The sequence below is a fragment of the Lycorma delicatula genome, chromosome 7 (genome assembly GCF_047948215.1).
Source record: "Lycorma delicatula isolate Av1 chromosome 7, ASM4794821v1, whole genome shotgun sequence".
Lineage (NCBI taxonomy): Eukaryota > Metazoa > Arthropoda > Insecta > Hemiptera > Fulgoridae > Lycorma > Lycorma delicatula.
Window position 1 is genome coordinate 148,251,893 of NC_134461.1, and position 20,076 is coordinate 148,271,968.

The 20,076-nt window shown below is 27.5% G+C and overlaps 1 protein-coding gene across 11 annotated transcripts in view; it reads right to left on the minus strand.

Moving 5' to 3' along the window:
* Positions 1–214: 214 nt before the first annotated feature.
* The window catches only part of LOC142327940 (uncharacterized), a 452,389-nt gene continuing 432,527 nt past the window's right edge, over positions 215–20,076 (minus strand). For all 11 annotated transcript variants that reach the window (XM_075371342.1, XM_075371336.1, XM_075371339.1 and 8 more), the window contains 2 exons: positions 6,302–6,552; positions 215–2,404 (listed from right to left, as the gene is read on the minus strand). In XM_075371342.1, coding sequence (XP_075227457.1) covers positions 2,391–2,404; positions 6,302–6,552 — 265 coding nt within the window. In that variant the 3' untranslated portion in view covers positions 215–2,390. The remainder of the gene's footprint in view (positions 2,405–6,301; positions 6,553–20,076) is intronic.

The following is a 20,076-nucleotide window of genomic DNA, read 5'->3' on the forward strand; positions in this document are numbered from 1 at the left end:
TTGAAATATATTGAATAACCACACTCTAGATAAGAAAATTTAAAACTTCATAATCTACTGTTAAATTTTGGATTGATTTCCTCATTCATTTAATCAAAAATATTCAATGTAATAGATTCATAGATATTAAATTTATTAATTGATGTATGTGTGTGGCTAACTCCCCTATCAACTTGATCGGGAGGAAGTATTATTTTTATAAACAAGAATTAGATTCATCAAACTTATTTTGCAAATTTAATTTTTTTTTTTAAATCTTATATCAACTGGTACAATTTTATTTGATAAATACAAATTCTATTAACAGCAGGCAATAACATTTAAGCATTTTATATACACAGTAACAAATAATTACATTTAAAACAAAATTTTTTTAAACTTTCTTTAATTTGTTTACTGTACATTATCAAACAATGAACATGAAATAAATATGAGTAATTAAAAAAATCCTAGAATTACAAACAATAAATGAAATTATTATTAAAAATAATATAATGTAAAGAATATTATTCATAACAACCAGCTATTGAAAATAAATAAATGTTATTTTTTAAAACTATTTTATATAATAATTATTATTAGTATTATTTAAATAATTTCAAATTATATATTGAACAGATTATAATAATAAATTTATTTTTCTAATAAAAATCATATGCAAATTCTAAAGGAAGAAGTAATATATAGGTTTTTTTACAATTAAAGAACTGAATTAAAAGTAAATAATACCTACAAAGTAGTAGTACCTTAAAGTAGATAATACCTACAATAAATATTAATATTCAATAATTCAACTATCTAAATAACAACAATAATAAATAATAGTAATTTATTTTAATTATAATTAATTTAGTAAAACACATAAAATAATATTATGCAATTTAATTAGAATTGTTATATAACTTAAAAAGAATTAGAAAAAAATCTTGAGAGTTTCATTATTTGATACACAACTTTATATTTTTAATAATAGCACACACGCATGTAGATAGATAAATATTATATTCATCTCCAATATGAAAAAAAGGGGAATTTGTTTGAAAAATCAAATGAGGAAGTGATATTAATTATACAGATCAGTTACAAACAACACTAAAAAAAAATCTGAATGAAATTATATTTCTTACCCTTTCACAAGTAAGCTGTTCAAAATTACTATTACAGACTACCATTCATATTATTTATAATTAATAATCCTTTGAAAATTGTACGGATAGAATTTAAATTAGCCAACACAAATACTGCATCTGCTTGGCTTAGAAAAATACTTGCTCATCTCTAAGTATTTCATAATTTACATAACAACAATATCCAAAATTAATTTAACTTAAATTTATTAAAGTGTGGATCATAACATTTAAGCATCAATAACACAAACATCAGTAATTTTTTCAGCCAACAAAATTGTTAATAAATACACAGCTGAAAGCATATTAAATGAATCTGTTAGTAACAGTTTTATTTATTGACTTTTTTTTTGTTACATTCTACAATCTGTTTTAACAAACACAATTTCGATTAGATCACAGATTTGTAAACTATTAACAAAACACTGAATGATTTAAATTATGTATTCTAAAACGGTTAATGTAACAGCAAGGTAATTACAATTGATGTTTATTTTAAAAACAAACTCGCACTAGGTACTAATGTTGTAAAACAAATATAACTTTATGTATATTTTTTTTCAATGAATGAACAAAAATTTTCTTTGACACAAATAAGTCATAATTTTAATCAATATCTCTTGCAATTAATTTCATACAATATGAAGGTCACTAGTGAAAGGGTTAATAATTATTTATTCATATTTTAATAATTGTTCATAATACTATGAAAAAATTAATAACAGATAAAAATTAACAAATTAAATGTTAATAATTAAATTTATTATAACCTCATACTTACATCCCTGGTGCCGCCACTATCCATTATTATTATTATATTTTTAATAAAAACCTAATAAATAATGTAAAGATAAATAACATTAAAATAAATACCAGGAGAACCACTGTTAAAAACAATTGATATATTTCAGTCTTTTTCTTAAACACTGCAGCTTTGTTGCTTTGCGACGATTATAATTATGTTATGCTGAGAAGGAGCTTCTTAAACAATTAATAAAAAATAATAACAACAATAAACGATATGCGTTGCTTTTACTTAGCCGATGACTGAATACGTTCATTTAATTGAACTCCTCAAATATTTACAAGGATACAATATTACACCATTTCTTTTTTTTGTTAGCGATCAAATAATTAAATTAAAAGGATTTATTAAAAAAAATATATATATATTATAATAATGATAATATTCAAGGTTATTTTTAAAAAAATTATTATTCAAATATAATAAATGTCCATAAAGCTTATTATTTCATTTCATACTTATGACAATAAATCTGGAAAAAAGAAATTACAAGTACATTATTAGAAACAATTTTTAATTTAAACAGTAAAAATTTTAACACAAAAATGTATAATAAATAGTATACTTAAAAAACACATTACATGAACTCAAGGGTCAGGTCGTTGCTTTATATCCCGTAATCAGATCAATCTTAGAATGTTAAAACCATATAATTAGTGACCATATTCAATAAAAACAATTTATCCACACTTTCAGTCATAGGAGACAAAAGTAACTAACTCCATCAATGTAATTCTTAGTATATGGACAAGCCCAGCCACTTGTTTCTAAACTGCTAATTTAAAAATTAATTCTAACTGATAGAAGCCTAAGAAAAAAGTACGCATAAACTCTTTACATGAAAAATACTGTAAATACAATTACTCATTATATTTATTTTTACAATTAAATTTATTAACTCAATTACATAATTATCACTATAAATTAGATAAGTTACCATTAAATCAGAGAAGGGGATGAGTAACTAAAATCCAATTATGAACAAGATGGTAGGTAACCGACTCTTTAGAGTCGGTTACCTACCGACTCTTTAGAGTCGGTTATGTGTGTATATATTCACTATTTGAGGGAAGTTGCTCTTAAAATGCAGTTGGAGTTACTGCATCAGGTTGGACACTTAACTAACACCACCATACAATTCTACAAGCGGCAAATTTTTGATAATAGTAAAATGAAGTTACATTTCATTTCCTCTCTCATTAGATTAAGTTGTTATCAGGAAATTATCTCCTTTTCAGTAATCATTTTATTTAAATTTCACTATTACCATTCACTCTCCATTTGCTGGCCCTCAGCAGTGTTTATAACCTTGGGCCTAGGGTTTGTCTTGTCCTGACATAAAAGTAACCGATCCATACCCTTGTGCATTTAAGCGGAATAGTTTCTAAACATCTACTGTTCAAACTTCTCTAACATTCTATCAATTATTTCATTGTTCCTTTTTGTTGTTTCTGAATTTTCCTTTTTTTAAATTTATTTGTTTACATTCTTTATTTCCTTTATCTTTCTTGTTTTTAATTTACCATTACCAGCAAATTCTCTATGCATCACAATATGTATATTTAAGATTTAATAGTAATCTTTTTTAAATATACATCATCATTTAACTATTTGAAAACAGAAATTTGACATCATCATTTAACTATTTGAAAACAAAAATTTGAAAATCAGCTCGGAGACTAATGGATTCTTAAAAATAGCTTTTGGTAATAAATGTCTGAGCCAGTCAATTTTTTATCTAGTTCAACAGATTTCAAGATGCTTGCTAATCAGTTGATGATGACCCCAGTCCAGCTGACCTTACACTTCAAAAACCTATAAAAACATTGTGAAAGTTCACAACTTAATGCGCTCTGACCATGGACTTACAATTATGGAGATGGCTCAAGTATCTACAAAGTTCAGTCAATTTTAACTGAAGACTTGACTGAATATTAACTTGAACATGGATAGATAGGGAGTCCACAAAATTCATTCTGAAATTGTTATCACACTAGCAATGAATCATGGGTTATGGGTATGAATCCAGAAACAAATGCCTAATCATCACAGCAGAGGGATTCAAGTTCACAATGACCAAAAAAATCATGATAAAAATGACTGAATGTGAAGACAATGTTGTTAATTTTCTTCCACTTTACGGGTATTGTTCACCACAAATTTGCTCCTAGGTGGCAAATAGTTAATCAGAAATACTATAAAACTGTCCAACATTTGTACAAAAATGTGCAAAAGAAAAGACCTGCACTCTGGCAAGACAAGAATTGGGCTGAGCCAGAGCCAGGTTGTCTCTGGCGAGAGAACGACTCGCTCACCATGTGTTTTTGCTCGTGTTTTTTGTGTTTTTTCCAAATTCCTTTGCTTCTGCAACCCCCCTATTCCCATGATTTAGTCCCTGCCAACTTCAACCTGTTTCGTAAATTGCAATTTTCGCAGAAAGGGAACTGATTTGACTCAATTGAAGACATCAGACAAATAAGGAGAGATATCTTCTTTCTTACATCCTTAAGAAAGAAAATTTTCAGGAATGCTTCCAAAAGTGGAATCACTTTTGGTGTTGGTTTGTTCAGTCAGAAGAGGGCAACTTTGAAGGACATATATCAAAAAAGCCTGTTAAGCATTACCATTTTGAAATAGCCCAGAATTAACTTTTGCTATGAATGGATTAAATTAACAAGTAAATGAAAAACGTGTTGTAGTTGGAGTTTGTCTGCACCCACATGAAAACCAAAAACATACTAACACCTTTAACAATATTGAAGATATGCATATTTTGGTAGAAATGAATGGTCAATTACTTTACAATTCATCACTATAGAAAAAAGCTTGCCTTTGAAGAAATCATTATTTCGAAAAAAGTGAATTCATTATAAAAAGTTGTAATTTATTTAAAGAAACTAAAAAAAATGCATATAAAGTACTCTGGTTTTTTGCAATTTTAATATTTCATAATATCATTAATTAGCTTGTATAAAGAATTTATCAATTATGTAGATTTAAAAAAAAAAAAAACAGTAATTTAAACATTTTCCAATAGTAAAGTTCAACGTGAGATAAATGTTCAAAAATAAAAAACCTTTTAAATGATTTTTTTTTCCATTAAACTAAACATAGTCTAAGATCCAGCAGCTGATTTCTACAGGTATCTCTTTTTTTAATGAAACTCGATTTAAATGAATGATTAATGAAAATTTAATACATTACTGCCGGGTTACCTAGCAAAAATTTAACCGCAATTACCTTTAATTAAATATATTGTAATTAATTTATTTTAACGAATTGAAATTATATTTTTTTAAGTGAATTAAACATCATTTGAAAGAAAATGATGTGAAGAATGTAAAAAAAAAAAATGTTTCCCCGCTCTCAGTCAGCCGCAACCTCCAAGTTGCATGAGTAAATAGGTACGTTATTGTTAATTATTTACGCTCATCGTGTTTTTCAAAAAAATTATATACTAAATTGAAGTTTTACTTTTTTCTGTACACAATAACACATGGTTGCCTGTAAATGTATGGCCGCAAGTATTGGTTGCCATTATTTTAACTAATTACTTTCAGTCTGGATAAGTGTGAACAAGAGAGAAGGAATGTGCGTGCTGCTTCATGTTGTAAACAAGAACACAATGTGGTATAGTTAAAGTAATAATATTTTTAATTTAACATGAAGCAGTGCACTCATTCCTTCTCACTTGTTCATACTCATCCAGACTGAAAGTAATTAGTTCAAATAATGGCAGCCATTTTTACAGGCAACCATGTGTTATCGTTTACAGAAAAAATTAAATTTCAATTTAGTATATAACTTTTTGGAAAAACACGATGAGCGTTAATTAACAGTAACATACCTGTTTACACCTGCCAACTTGGATGTTGCAACTGACTGAGAGCTGGCAACCATTTTTTTACATTCTTCACATCAATTTCTTTCAAATGACATTTAATCCATTTAAAAAAATATATAGTTGCAAATCTTTAAAATAAATTAATTTAATATATTTAATTAAAGGTAATTGCGTCTAATTTTTGCTAGGCAAGCCGGCAGTAATGTATTAAATTTTCATTAATCATTCATTGGAATCAAGTTTCATTAAAAAAACAGATACTTGCAGAAATCAGCTGCCGAGTCTTATACTAATAATTTTTTTTTAAATTTTATTATATACAATTATTTAATAATTAACAATGTGATGGAAGAGGGTTATGAAAGGAAGATGAAGTTTTATTAAAATGAATGAAAATTTTGATTTAATAATTAAAATGAAATTCTTCAATGATGATCTTTTTATGCCACTGCACAATACAATGATATTAATTAATGATATAAACAAAAAATTAAAAAAAAATTAATGATAAATATTCGTACATACCATTTACTGTATTTGGATCTTGTTTTTTATTATCCTGGAAGGGTATAAAAGGCTGACTGTTAAAATTTAAATTATCTTCGTTGGAAAGTTTTCCATTGGTTGGTGTAATTGGCATATTATCAGCTGATATAGGTTGAAGAATCTCTCCGATTGGTGGCTGTTGGGCTACGTTATTAACATTAACATTATTTGTTGTCTCGAAACTGGAGAAATCTAATAAATTATTAGTAACGTTATTCTGTTCTACAGTCCTGCAACAAATATAAAAAATTACAATTTTAAAGGTAAAAAAAAAAAAATAAATAATTTACATCTACCTTTTTTTTTTAATATATATTTTAACACATTAAAACGTTGGATAACACATACTTGCATAACATTAAATCTGCTAAAAAAAAGATTTTACAAGGTTTTTTAAACACAAAAATGAGAACAGATTTGTTAAAAAAGAAAAAAATAGGATGAAAAAAGAATGCTACCATAGTTAAAAGTTTAACTGAGAAACGTTCTTCTGACATACATTGAAATATAAATAAATTCAGGAAATGCATTACAACATACAAGGCAATATTTGGAATAAACATCTAACATTACATTTATTTTGAAAAAGAGAATTGGTGATCAATTTTTTTTCATAACAAAAATACTCAAAAACAAAGAAAAGGAAAGATTGATAATTAATTTAAAAAAAATGAAATTATGTTGGTCTCAAAGCACAAGAAATACACCAGGTAAGTACACTAACCCAATTGTCATGGAGAAAATTGCTGATGATTAATACACCACCCAGAAATACTATGTAAAAAGGTGGACAAGCACACCAATTTTATAGCTAACTCTTTTTTTTTTGACTGAACAACTAACATGTGGAATTCATTTTATCAAGAAGGATTAATTACATATTAATACTAAGCACATATCTGAGATTACGACTAACAACTTCTTCTACGAATAGAAGAGCACATCAATGACAGGCAGGCATACAAAGAGAAATTATTCAAAAGGAAGTAATAATCCCATGAGGGATTGGATGAATAAAAAAAAAAAACGGATAATTTCAGACAAAAATGAAATTAAAAAGAGAGTTTCATAAAAATATAACATCTTTCTTTTCTTGTTTAACCTCCGGGAATTACCGTTCAGATATTACTTCAGAGGATGATGTGTACGAGTGTAAATGAAGTGGTCTTGTACAGTCTCTGTTCGATCATTCCTGAGATGTGTGGTTAATTGAAACCCAACCACCAAAGAACACCGGTATCCACGATCTAGTATTCAAATCCATATAAAAGTAACTGCCTTTCAAGGACTTGAACGCTGGTACTCTCAATTTCCAAATCGACTGATTTGGGAAGACACATTCATCACTAGACCAACCCGGTGAGCCATAAAAATATAACTGAAATATATCACATAAAATCAGAATTACAATGCTGTTTTGATAGAAGAAGGGCTGATAAAATATAAACATTTGCAGAAAATGGGAAAATTTGCCATATATGGCAAATCAGACACTGAAGCGATTGAAAAACATTTGTTGGAAATTCTTTAATCATACTCTCTCTAGCCTAACTTCGCTCCCAGTAATTATTTTTTTCTTTGACTTAAATAGTGGTTTGTATAAAAAATGTTTGATGACAAATTGAAAAATGATGTTATTCCATGATTTAAGTCAGTAGCGGTTGAATTTTTTGAAGAGAGAATGAAGAAGATAAAGAAGCCCTATAAATAATGTGCAGAAGTTGAAGCAAACTAAGTAGAAAAATAGTAAATAAATGTGGTTTTTATAAGTAATAAAGTTTTTTCATAGTTTTCAGTTTTGTTTTTATTTCAAATCGGACCTTATTTTAATAACACCCTTATATTTCATTCATCAATAAAAAAAGTAATAAATATTAAATCAATATTCTATTTCATAATATTCCCAGAAGTTTATGCAACTGCTACTAAACCAGTTTTATGAATGACTTAACTATTACAATCAATAACATGTGGTTTTGACACATGGTCTTAATATATTAGCTGAACTGATGTGTACCTCCAAAACAAAAAGGTCTTCAAAATCAATATACGAGGTATATATACATACTTTGATTATTTTTCCTAAAAACTTTAAATACATATGTTATTTACTTATTACTAATTAGGGATCCACAAATACTACACCCTTCTCTAAAAAAAAAGAAAGAAAACATTCGACTATGCTTCTTGAGACATTGCATATCTGTATATTTAAAAAATAATGATTGTAGAATATTTTAGTGCAAAAGATTTTAATTAATCTTAATAATATAAATTCAAACATTTAAGTTTAATTTACAAGTTTAAATAAAATATAACTAACAACAAATACATTATGTACTCATTAAAAAGTTACAAAGAATCATTCATTTTAATTTTTTCCCAGCGAAAACATTAAACTCTCACTAAATAACAGTATAATTTACATAGACAGACAATGTCACTGCAATTTGAGAATATATTAACTACTATCAACAAAAAATAAATAAAACAGATATGATAAAAATACTTTTAAAGCAGAATCTTAAATAAAAAATGTATGATGTGTACATAAACTTTAACTACATGCTCTATAAAAATTCTGTAATGTTAAAAATTCTGTTAATTTATCCCATAAGATTTTTATAGAATGAGAGCTCACAGATTCATGGACTCATGAATTTTTTTTTAAAGAATCTGATCTCTAAAGAATGCATTATTTTGGTAATTTAATCTTAAATTGTAATAAAATTTTCAATCATTTAAAAATAAAATGACAATACTTTAAATGAATTAACAGAAATATTAACTTTACTGACTCAACAATGCTATTAAATAATAATTAAAAAAAAAAAACAGAAAAAACATACATACATGATATAAATTTATAAAATATAATAATAAAGAAGGAAAAATAATGCTGCAACATATACTTATGCATACTTATGTATATACTTATGCTGGATGATACTTACGCATAAGTATCATCCCAACAACATCCTTTAAAGCAAAAATATAATTATAACATAGGAACTAACATAAGAACTTAATTATTAAAAAAAAAAAAAAAAATGGTTATGACAGACAACAGTTATGCGATAAAAGAAAAAAGTAACTTAATAACAAACATGCCTGTAAAAAGACCAAACAATAGTTCACTAAGGTCGTTCATTTGTGGTGACAAATATCCACAGTTTTTTTTTATATATATTTATAAAATATAAGAACAAAGAGTTTAAATTAAATTGTTTAATTTAATTTAAACCTAAATCATTTTTAAACTTAAATAATAATTTGCCTTATTAATTTTACATTTTACAAATTTCATTTTAAGATCAAAGATTTAAAATTGTTGTAATTAGATTTCAAAAAACACTCTGTGAAATTTATACAGTACAATATATACTTTTGCTAGATATACTACACTCATGTGTACATAAATGATACAATCTCCAGTTATCAGAAAAAAAATTATTGGGAAGAACCAAATTTGATTTCTATAAATGACTGATTATATTGTTTAAGTTATATAGCGATATCAATAATCAGACTGGCAAATACTCAATAGAATACCGAGTATTTATGATGAATAATATATGTTATTAAACTGTGCTACTCTTAATGAATTATACTTCAGGTATCAAAAGGATGCACTCTAAAGAGACTAGTGCAAAAATCTGAATATTGTCAACAAAACAGTGGCTCTTTTTATTAAAATAAATCAGAGCTGTTGATTTAATCAAATATTCTAAACCACTTTTATGTATTTATTATGCATTTAACTCTTTGAATCAACTACCTGATTTTATGATCATCAAAGGTTTGTTTAAGTGTTAACATCCAGTTTAAGACAATCCAAACATCCAGGCAAGTAGATAATAAAATTCTAAACATACATTTTGTCCATTTTTTATTTCAACTATTATTAGAAATAAATATTCTTTCCGTATTACATAAGGTACTTTTCACTAGCGTCAAGATTAGTAAAACTGAACAATTTTCAAGAATAATGTAACATTTTGGAAACAATTGTTTAACATAATACATTTTTATCTATGGAGAAGTTTACAAATATTTGTGTCAAGACCTTACATGTGGTGAGCAATTATTATGATAAATATATTCCATTACACCAATCTCATTAATAAATTGCAAATTAATAAAATGAAAAACATTATACGTTATGTAAACTTTCATTAAATTTTTTAAAAATATAATTTTCAGTAAGTTACTTCTTGGGTTAAATGAGCTAATTATGAATAAATAAATAATATTTATTCATAAAAAGGCAGAAAAACAGCTAGGCCAGCACTTTGACAAGCTCCTTTGCACCTTCAGGATGATGCAAGCACCATTTGGTATAGGCTTTTGAAAAAAAAATTTCCAGCAGTAAAAGGGCTGAATTAATTAAATGAAATGATGGTAAACAAAAATTCTTATTGTAAATAAGAATATTATTTTACTTTACCATACTTTATATTATATTATATTACTTTACCATATTCTTATGGTAAAGACAAGGTTAGGATGAGTAAATGATTTCTTATAGGAGGGAAAGTTGAATGGAGAGATGAGTAGATACCTGCTTATCAATGTGCCTGTGGCACTAACTGATAGAGGTAGTTATGAATTCCCAAAAATATCTTTGCAATGTAAGTTCTTCGAATAAGTCATGAAAATGTTACATTTCCACAAATTTCATCTTGAACTGTTCTGTGATTCAAAATTGTTGTAAACAGGTTTCAAAAAAAGATTTTGTGAAATTAGTACAGTAGCACAAGAAACAGAATAAACTTGATATTCACAAAAAAAAAAAAAAAAAAAATATATATATATATATATATATATATAACAATGCATAAGTAAAAACAAATGAAGTTCTAACCGAGGCCATCACTTTATGAGCCATTAAAATGAAATTAATGCTACATATCATATTTCCAACATCTGAGACTACACAACTCATATTGGTATTGCCATATTTCATTCTTGAATTTAAAAATAACACAATTAATATTTACGTTATTCCAACAATAATTATTCTGAGATATAATTATGTTTACAGTTTAATCAACACTCTCAGAAGAAAATTTTGTTTGGCTAAAGGGAGTAATCTAATACGCATATAATTTTCCAACCCACTACAAACGAACATACCTTGAAATGATATTTTCTAATAAATTAAAACACCATGAAGAGTACTGTGACTAAGAGTGACTGTGAAGAGTACTTTTAAATTGTAAACAAAGGAGAGAAATTCCTGTTAACATTAACCAAAAATTTCAGCAACAGACTTGATTAAATGACAATAAATATGCACATGTAAAATAAGTCTTTTGCAGCTGGCAATGTTATATGAAGATAAAAAAATTTGAACAGTAAAAGTTATAACTGAATAATGAAAAATTTTAGAAACTAAGATATTTTATTAGAAAAATAATAACAAATATTTCAGAATTGATATTAATGATTTATAATGTCGTAAAAATAATCCAAATATTCAGACACACGTGTGAAAAATTATAAACAATAGAGGAAATCAAAAAATTAGTTGCACGTGCATGAAACAAAAAATTATCGAACACTGGAGGCACTTTTTTCATTTATCTGAATGAACAATTCAATATCAATTTTTTGACTGATTTCCACATTTATTTAAAAGAATTTGTCATAGTTTGCCACTAATTTTTCTAAGACTTCAATTAAAAATCTGTCACCCAACATTGAATAACAAATGTAATCATTTTTAAAATCGTATTTTTGACATCACTGTGGAGTGATATCAAGTCTCAAAAGGCCTCTTTTACAGGACCAAACATACCGAACTATTCCAATAGGGTTTTTAGAATACCTGTCACATGAGTGTATTGTATCATCTTTGGTCAGGCTTCTTGCCACAATCTTTAAACACCTTTCTGAGCCTGTTAAATATTTTCATAATCTGCTGTTGAATTTATTCTATCAATCTCAGATATGAATTCAGTTACACAATATTTTGATTATAAAAAAAGATATCAGCAAAACCATTTCAAGGTAAAATTCTTTAGCAGTTCTTTGGTGATACAGAATGGGAATGGTTCCACTCAAATGAACCTAATTTCTTTCTTATGAGAAGTAATAGACCCATCAACATTCCTCTCCACTCATGGCATCATAAAAAATCATTTCTTCTCTTCCATAGAAGTCCAGTATTAAGAAACCTGCTTGAAAACACTGGACAAGCTTCCCTGGCACAAAACATAGCATCTCTAATGAGCACACTTTTCAATACTGAAAACCTCCAAAATATAGATATTTTATGCAAAATATTCAATTCCTCTGCAATTATATTCACAGTAATTCATATGTACAGACAAATCATTTTGTCTAAACGGCAGTGTTTTCAAATGACATTGAAGTTTCCTAATAGTAAATTGCTTTCATTAGCATTTATCAGCTTGATTCCATACTGCGATCATCTTATACAAAAGTGAACTGTCATTGTAAATTTTGAATGGCAATGAATTTCAATAGAGTTATATTTAGTGTGTGAAATTCAGTCATTGCATTTTCTTTTAATTTTAACACTACCTGCAATGGACATGCCATCTTTCATTATTAAAAATGGCTGTGTTCTAGCCAATAAGCAAATGAAAAAATGTACATGTCTCTCAAAGAGGTACACATTACCACATAGCTTTCAAAATATCTCTAGACAAGTTACAGAGTTATTTTTTGACTCCCTCTCATACATAGTTTATAATTAAAAAAATATAGCATACTAGAATTTTCGTTAACTACATTAATATTTCAGGTCTATGAAAATTATCACTCTGAAAATAATCACTCGAAAAACACACATTTCATTGAAATTAAAAAAAAAATACAAAATAAATGGACATTTTATTACAAACCTACGTGATTTTTCTTTTGCTATTCTCGATTATAACAATGGTATTTAAAAGAACAAATGAATCTCTACAAAATAAAATAAATAAGCTCATCTGCATCTTTCTTGCACAAATGCATATAAAACACGTGCTCATAAGATCTAAGTTATACAAACAGCCCATCAACTTATGAAATATTGAACATAATAAATACATCAGAAACAACTATAACATAAATAAAAATTAACAGGTTTCTAATAAAGATTATATAATGAAATATTTTAATGTATAATTACCGCAGTGAAAAACTTCATCAGTTTTAATATCGCACAAAAATAATCTTTAAATTAATTACAAAGATACAGTCATTAAAAAAACAAATAATCTGCATTAAAATAATATAACCTTTTTCAAGAGTTCAACAGTGCCTCCACATGTGGCCGCATCTGTGGGCTAGTTAATCTGTTTAAAAATACTTTCTTTCCAACAACCATGTTTAGTCATCCAGCCAAAAATTATTAAAACAATCTACATAGTAGATTTATAAATCTTACAGACGAGTAGCAACAGAATTCCATTTTTTTAATTTTTTATATGGCCAATGTTAATAAAATTTCTTTTTGCAAATTTTTTTACTATAAGCAGTATTATTATTTGTATAAAATGTCATACATATTGGATTTTAATCATTTTTATACCATCTGAAACAAAGAATTTGTTACTTTTGAAAGTTAAGAAATTTTTTAGTTAGGCCTAAAATGTAAAAGAGGTATTTCATTTTTTCCGGATTATTGTTTGCATTTAGAAGAAATCAGAATTTTATAAATACATTAAGTCAATCCCTAATTTTTTATGCATCGTTAATTAGAAAATTGGAAAAAAATAACTATTTAGAAGGCATCTCTTGTGAACTGTAATTTACAATGCTCCAACAAATATACTAACCACCAATTATTATGATAAAGCGTATCAATTTATTATTAGTATATCTGCAAGACAATACAAGGGCTGAAGGTTGTTTTTTATTATATAGTAATAATATTGTTTTGGTAAATAATCTACAAATATGGTTTATTATCATTTGAATAAAATAAGAAAAAGCCAGAAACTATGAGCAGAGAAAATAAAAAGAGAGAATGAAATACCCTGGGAACATGAAATATCTGCATGATAGTTATGCTAAAATTAAAAAAATGTTAAGAAAATAGCATATTTGAGTGAATTTCTAAGAATATTTTTTATTATAAAGATAGCCTAAACAAACCAAAATGCTTGAACTACATACTTGTTATAGCAGTGGTTATCGATAGTAAAAACATACTAGGAGTCATCTTTTTGACAGTTAGATAATGAGAACAACTTATATAACTTAATAAGACATATCGACTTAAATGGAACTATTTATCTATACTAAGGCACAACTAAAGGAAATATAAGTTAATTTTATGCAGATTTCAGTGCATATATTATCAGCATATCCTATCACTGAGCTGAGTTGATATTATTCTAAAGTTGGCCTGAATCTACAGATCATCTGCCAAACTAAACTTTAAAGCAGAGATTCTCAAACTTTTTGAGTTGTGCCCCCCTTTGCTTCCACAAATTACTCCACACCTCTCCAATGAACTGAACTGAAGTAATGACCTAATGAACTGAAGTAAAGACGTTCTACTGTGCTATTAGGGTTAATAAATCTAACTCAATGAATGTTTTACAAGGCTTTTATCATTATATATATATATATATATATAAAAAAATACTAATACTTGTTCTGTTGAGAAAACATTTTAATGAATTAAAAGTACTAAATAGGACTACATTGCAAAGGATTCCGCTCTCACTGCAGTTAAAATTTCAGGTACATTATTTAGTTTTATTTCTTATGAACACAATTGCTGGTATTGTTTTTGAATATTTAGTTCCTATTGTAATAATGCACACCTCAGTTCACTTAGAACATCCCACCGTGCTCACTATTTTGATTTGATGTATGCCAGCATAGAAAATTCAGACTCTTAAGTTGATGAAAACTGCACCACAACCTTGCAGCTTCCTTAGCAACTTGTACATACAGGAAAATACCAAAAAATCATAGGTCATGTTTCATAAATCTGCTTTTACTTGAGAATCACATTTTAGTTAGATTGCCTGCTCCTGAAGGGAATCAGGAAGCGTGTCCACATCGATTTTGAACAGATCTTGTGTCAACTGAAATTGCCAGCTACCTGAAGAAACATGTAAAAAGTAGTGTCCAATTTCAGTTTTCAAGGATACCAGCCAATTGTTCTGAAATTAAGTTTTCAATTCACTTTACAAATCTAATGGAAAAATTTCAATATCATCAAGAAAGTCAATAAGACATGAGAAGGAAGAAAAGCTGGGTTCTGAACTCTGAAGGCGACATTGTCACAAAGATATTTTCTGTATGAAACCTTTCATTGCATCATAAGTCTTCAAAATATTTTTCTGTCTGTCCTTGCAGATTAAAATTAAAAAGGTTGATAAATTCAAAGAAGTTTGACAAATATGCCAAGTGCTATGTACATTTCTTATATGTAAATTGAATGTCATTTGAATGCATCAAAAAGATTTCAACTCCTGATTTCAGATTGAATAGTCTAGTGAACAACATATTACCTTTTGAGAGCCAACGAACTTCTGTATGGTAAAGAAGAGTTTGTTGGTCATTATTGAACCCATAACATAAAGCCTCAAAAAGTCTATTATTCAGAGCACTAGATTTGACAAAGTTTACAATTTTGATTACCAATTTCAAAACAAAATCAAGTGTTTCATGGAAAGTTTTACAACCAAATCTTGTCTGTGTATGATACAATGAGAACCAATTTAGGTTAGGGCTCTGTTTTTTGCAAGCACAAGAAATCCAGAACGGTATCCTCTCATGACTTGTATCCCATCAGTGCATATTCCAACAACATTCTCCCAAGAAGATTATTCACTGTCAAAAAGTTACACAAAGCAGAAACATCCTCAGATTTTAAGGTTATCTGAAGAGTTTGGGAAAATAGTATTTCCTCTACGAAGTGTTTTCTGTCAATATATCTACAGTAAAACAACTGAAAGTGCTTTGAAGTCTCATCGCACTGCAGAGAAAAGAACAGAGATTTCTTTAACTTTTCTATTACTTGTATTTTTAAATCTTATCACATCATCAATTCTAAGTTTTACTGCATCATTTGAGAGCAGTATTTTTGCAATTTTGTTGCAACTTTCCTTTCCAAGTAAAGTACTACATGGAATTAATAAACATGGTTTTATAAGTGACTCACCAGTGGTATATGGTTTCTTCTCTTTTGCTATAAGCAAACAGAATTTGAAAGAAACTTCAACAGCCTTTTCGTCCTCAACCTGAAAACTTCCAGTTGAATCCAGTTTCATTTATTTAAGTGGTGTGCTTTTTCCATCAAAAAACTACCTTGGTCTTTCAAGCTGGTATGACTGGTAGTAAATGGCATAGTAAGCACCCTTTCCTTTCTTTTTCCTGTTTAGCCTCCGGTAATTACCTTTCTGATAATACTTCAGAGGATGAATGAGGATAACATGTATGAGTATAAATGAAGTGTAGTCTTGTATAGTCTCAGTTCAACCATTCCTGAGATACGTGGTTAATTGAAGCCCAACCACCAAAGATCACCAGTATCCACAATATGCGTTAAAATAACTGACTTTACTAGGTACTAAACATCCTGGTCGCATTGCATCATTACTCAGAACATTGTGACACATAACACACTGAGGTAAAAGACAAACATTTTTCTCAATGTATATAATGCTGAACCTTATATAATCATCACTATATAGTCTTTTCTTTGGTAATGATTTAGCCATGTTTAGCACTACTATGCATGACAATCATTCACACAAACAGCCTTTATAGTTTGTTTTAGCCACCAACCAGTAGTAAAATTACCCTAGCTATGGTAGTGTTTTCTCCAGAAACACCATTTGTCTGCTTCCAACAGAAATTCAGAGTAATCTAGTTATACCAGGCCAAACTACTTGGGTATAGGCTAATGTAAATAAGATGTGTGCCTGAACTCAGTTACATCTAGTGGTGATAGAGATTACTATTTGGAAATGTTCCTTTTCTCAGGCCAAGCGTAAGTGATTTGAGTTTGTTACAACTTTTATCTGTTTGGCTAATTTATGTATATTTTAATTGCTTATACTGAGAAAAAAATTTAGTTGAATCAAGAAATTTTTTTTTCAGTTTACCCCACACTCCTAAAATTCTCCTGCCTTCACACAGGTTGACAACTCATGCTTTAAACAAAGCAATGCAAGGAAAGATAAAGAAAGTAAGCTCAAGGGAAGTAATGATTTAAGAAATTATTAGATCTAATATGTTTTCACAAAAAACTATGACATTATAAAATCAATTAACAATGTAAAAGCTTAATGTCTTTTTTCTTAATCAATTAATTTTGTCATGAAACTAATAATTTCAAAAATTAATAAAAACAGTTTAATTTTTAATATCATTGAACTGATGATAATGCATGCAAAAATTAATATGATAAATATTATTTTTTAAATGAATTTACATAAAAACTACTGATCTAGACAGCAACAAAAAATATTTTTGCCAATTAGAAAAAATAACTGAAAAAAAAAAAATTTCTATTACTAAGCATATGGATATCTATTTCCATTCCTGCTTGATGAAAATATTCAGTTATATTGAGATAAAAATATTAACTAAAATTAACACTAAACATTTTTCTAGCTTTTTTCTAAACATCATCAAAACAATAATCATATATTAATAAAAAACAAACTAATAATTTAAACAGCTAAGAAAAAAATATCTACAATAAATAAAAATAAAAATTTGCCAGAATAAAATAGAATACCATTCCAGTGCATTAACATTTTTTGTCAACATAAATATTTATAACTTCCTTTTTAAAAATTGAAACTTACGTTTTTAGTTAGGGCGTTCATTTGCTTCCTGTGCAGAGTTAACATTAAAAGATGAATATAACCAGATGAAAATAATTAAGTAACATTAAATACATGATAATATTATAAATTAATTCCCGAACCAATTAGCTACTAAAATATTTATTTCAAAAACTTAAATAATATTTCTGAAGAGATAATTATAACCGAAAAAATAAGATTCATTAAATAACCATACGGTTGCAATGATTTACATTACTTTAAAGCAAGCAGAGGAAAGTTGGTTAACTAGTAAATTTTAGAATTCCTTACTTGTCCATAGAAAATTAGCGCTGTATTTCCTAATTAATGATAGATTGCAGTTTATGTCACTCACTCAATGTGAATTCTAAAGACAGACTAAGTTAATATCCTTAATTTTAATCATAACAGATTGAACAAAAAAAAATAAAAAATCCAACATGTATTTCCAGGTACTTACAGATGCATATTTGGTATACCCGACATCTTAATTTACAATTAATAATTTTATTCTAAATGTAATTACTTATTCAAATACTGATGTATTCAACTCTTAATTCATTTACTGATTCCAGAAATAATACTATCTGTCCGAATCCAAGTTACTGTTTGTAATTCTACATATTCAAGAATTTTCTTTTGTTATTCAGCATATTCCCAATAAACCCCTTAATTTTGACAAGGGTGTATTTTTGTTTTATAGTAATCTTGGTACAAAAATGCATATAAGAAACTCCTCCATCTTCCAATAACTGTTCATATTTCCCAGGTGTTACTCAATTGAAAAAAATCAAACAAATATTAGGATAATGAAGTATTTAACTAAAGAAAATGATTAGAGTAAATAGTTTCATATTCTTTTTTTCCAGTTACTAATAATTTTTTTTCCTCTAATCAATACAAAAGTTATTACTAAAACAATATATCTTAATAACCTTTTGACATAAATCACCAGTAATTCTTATAATTGCATTTGTCATTTAAATTTATAAGTTTCGAAAAAACCTGAACTGTAATCTTCTCCCATCGGTCTATTTAAAGTCCATCATAGCTTCATTAAATTTCTTAACATTCGTGAACAGCATATCATATTACATAAAACTTCAGCATCAGAATAGATGAAAGTCACTTGAAGAAAAATTGGATTAAACATCGGCAAATAGCAATATTACACCTGAAGTTTCACTATTAAATATCACAGCTGCAGAATGCAGATGAAAACCATCATACATCAGCTTATTAAACATCACAACCTTCTGGAGATCAACATTAAACATCACAACCTTCTGGAGATCAACAGTAAGCTTGTACAGTACAAATCATTTTTTTTCAAAGTGGATCAATAAGTAAACAAACCAATCCATAAAATTAACATCATAAGGTTACCTTGAATGTTATCCCATTATATTATACAAGTTGTAAATTAACCTTTTGTTGTTTTTCAATGATTAATCGATAGGTCTTGACTGATTTAGGTTTTTTCTGGAATTCCGTAGAAAATTTGTTTAATCACAAATAAAAACTGAATCCAATATTTTTCACTTTCCTCAAAAGTTCCTACGACACAATTCCTTTTTGTAGCAGGTACTCTGTTAGTATATAAAATGTGATATTGAGTATGTATAAATTATCTATATATACTAAATGATTGTAAACAAATTGCCTGAGAATGATTTGTAGGAACATTTTGAAGGTTAATCAATTACAAAACCTAGGTTATGACTCAACTTTAAGTTCATATCAGTGTTCTTCTGTAGCATATCTGTAGATGAGATGATTCCTTCACACTAGTTATGCCTATATATTCATAGTTTTGGATATTTCTTGTTACACTGATCATGGAGAGGTAGAAAAGATTTTGAGCACTTTCACTATTACTGAATAGTATTCAAAGAAGTCTGGTTTTTATTGCAATTTATTTCATTTATGGTTCTAGTAGTATAATTATTTTTATGATTTTTT